The sequence below is a fragment of the Nelumbo lutea genome, chromosome 1 (assembly GCF_056320005.1).
Source record: "Nelumbo lutea isolate HS-2025 chromosome 1, American lotus-T2T, whole genome shotgun sequence".
NCBI lineage: Eukaryota > Viridiplantae > Streptophyta > Magnoliopsida > Proteales > Nelumbonaceae > Nelumbo > Nelumbo lutea.
Window position 1 is genome coordinate 100427566 of NC_142684.1, and position 8356 is coordinate 100435921.

At 34.9% G+C, this 8356-nt stretch overlaps 1 protein-coding gene across 7 annotated transcripts in view; it reads left to right on the forward strand.

Moving 5' to 3' along the window:
* LOC148876415 (eukaryotic initiation factor 3 gamma subunit family protein) overlaps nt 1-8117 on the forward strand; it is a 43303-nt gene extending 35186 nt beyond the window's left edge. For 5 of the 7 annotated variants that reach the window (XM_088966791.1, XM_088966794.1, XM_088966789.1 and 2 more), the window contains 5 exons: nt 1055-1148; nt 5544-5801; nt 5891-5996; nt 6927-7013; nt 7791-8117. In XM_088966791.1, coding sequence (XP_088822917.1) covers nt 1055-1148; nt 5544-5801; nt 5891-5996; nt 6927-7013; nt 7791-7877 — 632 coding nt within the window. In that variant the 3' untranslated portion in view covers nt 7878-8117. Of the gene's footprint in view, nt 1-1054; nt 1149-5543; nt 5802-5890; nt 5997-6926; nt 7014-7567; nt 7662-7790 lie in introns of those variants that run through there. The other 2 variants (XM_088966793.1, XM_088966790.1) reach the window with 1 other exon arrangement.
* Nucleotides 8118-8356: the final 239 nt, after the last annotated feature.

Below are 8356 nucleotides of genomic sequence, written 5' to 3' on the forward strand. Positions count from 1 at the left end.
TCAAAAGAAAAATATTATTTCTTATAGAGTATATATTAAGAATTTTATTTTTTTGTGCAGCCTTTGATGTTTTTTTTCCCATGACTTGCGAGTAACTTCATTATGAATTACAGGTTATAACTGAGGTGTTATATGCCAAGTTGATTGACTTTGGCAAGTTGGTTTGATATGGCCAACAACAGGCTTAAGCCCATATAATAAGGCTCTAAAGTATACACATTGAGAATTTCAGGTCTCTGTGCGGCCTTTGGTGTTTGTTTGGAGGCTAAAAAGAACTTTTTGTTTTCTATTTTTCATGAAAATTTGTTTAAGGTTGAATTGCAGGTTATCATTGAGTTGCATTTCCTGTCAAGTTTATTAACCTTGATAAGCGGGCTTTACATAGTCACCATGAAGTGTTTGGATGCAATATATGAACCGCTACTAGGATACACCACCATTATATAAAATATTGCTAGGAGTGGGATCACATGGAAACTATAAACATGAAAAAGAGAGCTTGTCATTGAAATATGAAAGGAGAATTATGCATTTATACCTATTCTAAGGCCATATATGGTTTCTGATTTAAGAGACACTAATCCCAAAAATATTGTCTCCATGAAAAAGGCTTAAGAGCTCTACCTTTTTTTTTTTTTTGAAAAAAGAGCTCTACCTTATGAAGAGATTGAATTAAGAGCTATGTTTGCATTAAAATAATGTTGGGATGGACAATTCCATTTCAATCATCACTCTTTCGACCCCACTAAAATGTTTTATCAAATTTATTAGATGGAAAGTTTTCAGTATATTTTGTTTGTTTATCCTATTTAAAAGTTCAAGGTATGATCAAGTTTTTGCATCAACAAGTTGGAAATATTCATAGGATTTCATATCTCATACTCAACTACAAATGCTGATCAATAAGCTTATGACAGACATTTTTGTCATTTGTTTATTATGGATATTTTGCTTCAACCTCACTGCTAAACAATCTCTTAGATATTTCCTTTTTCTATAAAATTGTTATTAGTCTAGTCTATGTAGTTATTGACAGTATTTTTTGTTATAACAGGTACGGGTTATGTATGCAATACATATTTGGGAGACACACCATATTCTATGGATATAGTAAGAATATTCAACTTCAGCGATGAAATCAACAGAAGGTATGACTTCCTTTTTTTTTGAGAAAAGTTTAACCAGATTTCATTAAAAAAAGGAGGAAGTACATGAGGTGGCGTACAAAGCAGGGGAGAACACTGAAGAGCTTACACAGGAGGAAGTCTATCACTATACATATTTTCTAAACAGCCACCCAATTTAGCTAAGCCATCTGCAATAGGATTAAGCTCCCTTGGAATCCAAAACAGGTTTGCATTTAAGCTATCCAAGGAGTCCCTTGCTTCTGCCAAATAATGGCTTAACGTCCAAGGTCCCCCTTCCTTGACCCTTAGCCATTTGATGACATTTGCTGAATCCCCTGCAATGGAGAGGTTCTGAATGCCCAAGCTTTTAGCCATTCTGATTCCAGTGAGAGCAGCCAAAAGTTCAGCTTTGGTTGAGTCAGTGGATCCGATTGGGCCACTGAAAACCCAGCAAATATTACCTCTTTCATCCCTTAATATACCCTCAATTCCAGCTGAGTCTGGATTGCCTGCAGCACTTCTATCAAAGTGTAAAGTTGTCCCTCCTTCAATGAAGGATGCTGGGTGTCTTGAGGAAATCTGAGTAGAGTGGGGGATGAAAAGAGTAGTTTGTAAATTTCTGTCAAGGTAATTGAGAGCCCTTGGAACTCCTCTGAACTAGCAGCCAAAAGTTACAGATATAGTTAATATCTAAAATTAACTCTTCTAGAGTTCTGAACTTGTTTTTAAATAGTCGCTTATTTCTTTCTTCCCAGACTCCCCACATTACTGCATGCAACACCATTTGCCAGTAGGCTCTGCCACTTTTGCTTAGACCGCGACCCTGCCACTGATGGATAAAGTCTTGAATATGTTCTGGGTTAACCCAATGGTAACCTGTCAGGTTTAAGAAATGCAACCAGACCTTGTGAGTGAAATTACAATGGATAAGTAGGTGGTCAGCTGTTTCTCCATCTTGTATGCACAGACAGCAAGCGTGAGAAATATAGTCTTCCCAAACTTTTCTTCTGAAGGAGATCACAAGTATTTGTTCTCTGTAAATAAGCCTCCCATACAAAAAAGCAAACTCTAGAAGAGATCTGCAAACAAGCCTCCTTATTTTGCACTCCGGTCCTGTGGAGGAGGGTGATGTGGCAAGGGCAGAGTTTCTAGCTGCAGCATATGGGGTTGAGAAGGCTAAAGAGTTGGGTGTTAACAGACTGATCATTGAGGGAGACTAAAAACGGTGATAAAATGGTTGTAGAAAAGGGAAGGGGTGACGTGGCAGTTGAAGAATGATTTCCGAAGATTTAAGTGGATGTCAATGAACATGTCAATCCGGGTGGGATGGGTTAGGAGATCTGCCAACAGTTTGGCAGATAGCTTAGCAAAGCAAGGGGTTCAAAGAACACAAGTTTTGGGAACATTTGTAGTTCTGTCCGGGGTCAGCTTACTAATCTGATTTCTTTCATAACTTCTTGTTGTATCCTAAAGGTTTCTAATTAATGAAAAATTTTGAAGTTATTGATAAAAAAAAGAGATGTCTATGTTTGATATTTATTACCAATCAAGTAGTAAACCGAATAACTATATGCACTTACTGATAGTATAATGACATGCAGTCTTCTTATTTGACAAAATATTTGGTCTTTATCCAGTTGGAGTTAAGGGCCATTGCTTGGTGTAATGGTAAAAGGTAAACTCTTGGGTTAACAAGCTTGAGAACACGGTTTTGAGGTTGAGAGCAACCACTTTGTGCAATAATAATAAAAGCCAAAAGTTAGGTCTTTATCCAGTTCACCTGTGCCAAGACCCCATATAGCTAGGGACCAAAATTGGATAATGGTCTTGTTTAGTTATGTAGTTTGAGTCAAGGTTTAAAATGCCGGTGTCGATGGAAATGTCGCTTACCAAAGTATAGGACATATGTCGGAAATGTCAGAAATGTTGAGGGGAAATATTGTAAAAATTAGAGACATTGTGGATATATTATGAAATATGTGGAAATATGCAATGGTATTTTGTAAAATGATAAAAGAAGCATTAATACATGTTTCTAGACTATTATCTTATTCCCAACCATTATATAAAGCTAAGAAACTAAGATTAATAACAAATTAGTAAATGACGATTTACTGATTTATTATGCATTTTGATGTTTTTACAAGGTTATCCGGTATTTTATTTTCTTATTTTTAATTCTGTTTTATTATAAATTCTAATATATTTATTTCACATTAGTAAATAGAAATACATTTATTTTGATTTTTTAAATATTAAAGTTATAATACATTATGTTTTATTATAAATTTAATAAACTGATTCTCCTTTTTGTAGTATTAAGATTATGATAAATTATGATTTCTTATAAAACTTAATGAATCTATTATGATTTTTAATACTACATTTATAATAAATTATGATTTAGTATAAAATTTAATAAACATTTTCTGATTTTAATAAATATTTTAAAAATACTAACTAGTAAATATTTTATTACTTGAAAATATTTTATGTTTTATATTATAAAGTAATTAATTTATTCTTTTGTTTTTATTTTTTGTTAATTGTTATTTTTGAAATAATAAATAGAAATTATTAATGAAATAATTTATATTAATGTACTCTATTATATTAATATAATATACTAATATATTATATTATTAATGTACATTAGTCGACATCTTGTTGACATAATAGGAAAAATTGTTTTTTTTTTGGTTATTTGGACCGATTTGGTCGACATTTCTGAAATATAGGAAATGTCGACCGAAATAGTGTAATTTTTATAGTACCATCCATTTTCATGTCGGTGACCCTCGACATCGACATATGTCGGGTGGCATTAGTGAAATGTCGCGACATTTGAAACCATGGTTTGAGTTAATTGGGGAAGGGACTGATGTCTTATGGCCACATGCATATATGGTTGTTTACATGAAACCTATGGATTAGTTGGTATCATATATGAGGGAGAAAACTTAAAAGTTTAGGCTGCATTTGGTTGCAGTGCAAATTTTGTAGTTTTACCTGGTTCAGTTTTGTATTTGTTTATTTGTAACTATGTTTTGCACTCAATAGCAGTGTAAATTTTGCATCTCGAAAACAGATGCAAAATTTGCATCACCTTCTTCCTACCTTAATTCTCTGTCATATAAAGTGGGGACAAATGACCATCATCTTGCTTCCTATATCACTCCCAAACAAATAACCCTTTTACCTCCATTCTCTTGCATATAAGGTGGAATGACACCATTTTACTTTTCACAAAAAACAAGACAAGGTCAAATTTGAAGCAAAACAGAAATTACACTCAATCTATTTGCACTTCCATGCATTTACTCCAGTGTAAATGAAATTTGCACTGTAACCAAATGCAGCTTTATGACCCCTTCAAATCTCATAGTAGAACTTTTGTACCAAGAAGTTGAGCATTAATTATCTTACTAGTTAAGATATTTTCCTTTCTAGGAGCAATATGACTTGCATTATAATGTGTGATTTTTGAATCTTATCTCTGGATCTGCGTATCCTGTACATCTGGGGTATGTGATGTGGTTGTTAGGTTATGTCTATTTGATCTCCTATACCAAATATGTCTATGACACTATTGTTCAGATCCCTATATTTTGATGTGAGTACTTTCACCATTTGTATTTGACTGCCCAGAAGAATGTTCTTGACTGGATGGATTGGATCAGCAGTTAGTCGGAACCTGTTAAAATGGTTTCATCTTAGAAGAAGCCTTTTGAAAAGAAAGGACTGTTTAAAAAGTTGCAGAAAATCAAAAGAAAGTAGCAGAAATCAGGTTTCAAGAAGAGAGAAGAGCAAGAAGGTGGCGGCAACTAGGGTTCAGGGAGAGATTTTCGAACATAATCTCCTCTTACACCCCTAATGGTTTACAGAGAGGCCCCTGGTTGGGCAGAAAATTAAAAACATAACATAAGAAAGAATAAGAGCCCAGATTAAGGCCCATTACAGCAAAGAACATAAAATATAAAAAAAGATAAACAGCCTATGAGCCATTCAGCCATCTTCTATACCTCTATAGAAACATTATTGTTCATTTTTAAAGATTTCTCAGTTTTGCAGATAGTTACATATTGTTTTACAATATGATAGCATCAGTGTTTTAAAAACCTATGAGGCCTGGTTCTTTCTGAGGCTTGAGAAAAATAACTTGAGGCTCACACCTATAAGTTACATTCCTCGCTAGACATACTTTAATGCATGTGTATGCATGTATTTATTGCATATGCTTGAATGTATCTATTATCTAACTGTTTTTAAAGTATTATTTTCTTAAAAGGAATGGTTGCTCATGAGGCATATGTCTCATGATTTTAATGGTCTTGAGTCCTGGTACAGTGCCTCAATACTTTGATGCCTTTAAATGTTGGGTAGATATCAATTCCTGAGTTTTGTTTGTTGATGCAGGATCATGCGATCTCCACTAAGTGACCTCTGTTCTTCTAAAAGCAAGACATCTGAACATTCTAAAAAAGAAAATGCCTTGTCTTCAGTCAGTACTGAACAAACAGATCTTCCATCTGGAAATGGGACAACAGGTACTATTTTGACATCCATGCATGAGACAAATTCTTCTCTAGTTGATAAACCTTGCAAATCCACAAAACCCGGGGAGCGTGCATCACCAGAAGTCCTTGAATCCTGGAAACAGAATGGCTTTTTCAGGTAATGATTGGCATGCTGACACTGGGCATTAATTAGCGTAGAAAAAATCTGCTTTTAGCTGATAATTTTAAAATTCCCTTCTTTTTCAGCTTAATAATTGCCGCTCCAGAGCTAGATACATGGAAAGCAGTTCAAGAACTTCTGCCACTTTTATCATATTCAGCACCATTTGCTATTTATCATCAATATCTTCAGGTGTTTTTCTTCAAATTTCTAAGGATTATTTCCATTATATCCCTCATTAGTGAGTGGTTATTAAAGATATACAGACCATTTTTATCCCCGAGTACCCTTAATGGCACAGCACATAGAGGCTGTTATGATTCATGTCCAATCCATCACATCGTTTTTTTATTTGGAATGGTAAAAATATCAAGGTCCAACTGTCGACCCCTAGTGTTGGGTGTTGAACCCAAGATGTAATTTAATTACAACACTGCCCAGCACAAGTTCTCTTTCAGTCCCCTGTTTCACCAAGGCTTCAGCTAATCCAATCCATCACATTTTTACTAATCCTTGATCCTGAATTTTGATGGATAGGGTACATGCCTACTTATTTGTTTATGCATTACACATAAACTACACTCAAATAAGCCTTGTCCCAACTATATGGGGTTACTTGCATGGAACATAAACTATTAATTAATTTTATTACAAAGTGCTGCAGTTAGAAGCTAAAATCCGAATGCATACAGTGCCAAAAGTCCATTGGCAACATGGTAGTAACTTGATAATCCCTGTATATTATCTTTATCATGACACGAGTCTATGAGTGTCATTTACCAGTCTTGGGTCTGGAAATTAAAATACTGAGTGTTTGAAGGTTTATTGTCAGGAATGCAATAGTGGTTTCTTGCATTTATTCCATATCAACCCTAAGACTTGCCAAAATGGCTGAGAAGGCAGCATATACCTGTTTGGACGACACAACTTGTGGGTCTGACTGTCCTGACCTCCTGGACGTTTGCCTCATGTTTATGTTGGTAGCCATGTTTATTCTAAATAGTCTACCCAGACATGATCATAGCTGTTCCATCCTACTATATGTGGGTACTTGGTTTATGAACCTGCAGACCTGAAGAAGTTATAGTATTGACCAATAACCAGTTATCTTTTAAAATGCAGCCCCTCGCCACATGCATGCACAAACTCCAAGTTACCAAGATGGCAATCGGCTTACAAATTTCCGAACCTTGGCTACGTGAATATCAGGTCTTTATTCAAACTTGCTACTGCATATTAACAGATTTAGCAGTTTCCTGCTTAGATGCTTTGGTAAATATTGTATCCCATCCATTTCTGACCCCTCAAAATGTAGAGAGAGAGTTGTATGCCAAGGAAAGGTGACACAACTAGTTTGGAGCCTTGTTGTCAAGGCCCACTATCATATTAATCTGTGTAGGAGCAGGTCTTAGGGGAAGCAAAATCTCCTTGACAGGTTAAGATATTTGTCCAATCTCCAATGGGCCAAGGGATAATGAGAAACTTGAAAGAGGCTATAACCTTGGTGTGCCTAGGTTAGACATCTTGTTCTTCTGAACCTAATGGGGTTGGATAGGGTTTCTTCCATCTTTACTGATGCTTTTGTTATTTTCTGATACTAAGGAGATATTTGTCTTGTTAAATGATCCTTTTCCCTATTTCTTCTTATTTTCGGCCTCACCTAATAATATTTCCTTATTATTATTATTTTTATTATTATTATTATTATTTATTATTATTATTATTTATTATTTATTATTTATTATTTATTTTTTTTTGGGTAGCGTTGAGGGGTTGGAGGAAGAGGACTGTTCTGAGTATGTCATAGGTATCATCAAAATTGGTGAAACAATTTATTTCATTTCTTGTTATGTCAAAAACAGGTCAGATTCAGATCCCATCCCTGATCAGCTGACAGTCAGATATTATGTCCCTCCTGAAAATATCATTATTCATCTTGAAGTGATCAATTAATATTTGCATTCTGTCTTCTTGATCATTATGCAGGTTCTTCCATCCAGAACTCATCCATCCATGCAGATGAGTGCTTTTGGTGGATACATTTTAAGTGGAATGAGGATATATAGTGGTTAAATTGACTGGAAGACCAAGTAATATTTAGACCTTCGGCTGTTTTCCTTTTAATTGGGAGTATTGAGGATCCGTAGGGAATGTAGGGGGTAGTATTGAATCAATAGCAAATTTGAAAATGCTTCTTGAGTCCATGTCTTGTAGCGTATCCAGTTGGGATGTTGATTTGGGCAATAGTTATGGACATATTCTCCTGTAATACTTTTCATTTATACTAATAAAACAGAATACTTTTCATCTTGACTCTGGGTGTGCCGGTTTTTATCAGGAAGATTAGAGCAGGGTGTGCTCAAATTACCAACCTTTACGCTTACGGGTAAAAGTATTTGTTCTCTAGAATTTGCTTAAATCACCACCTTATCCCAAGTACATGGGGTTGTTTATATGAATCCTGTTTTGTCATCCTCTTCTCTTTAATCCCAAGTACAGGGGTTATTAGCGCTTAAATTATTTTTCACCAGTTTGACCAATGTGTTTTTGGT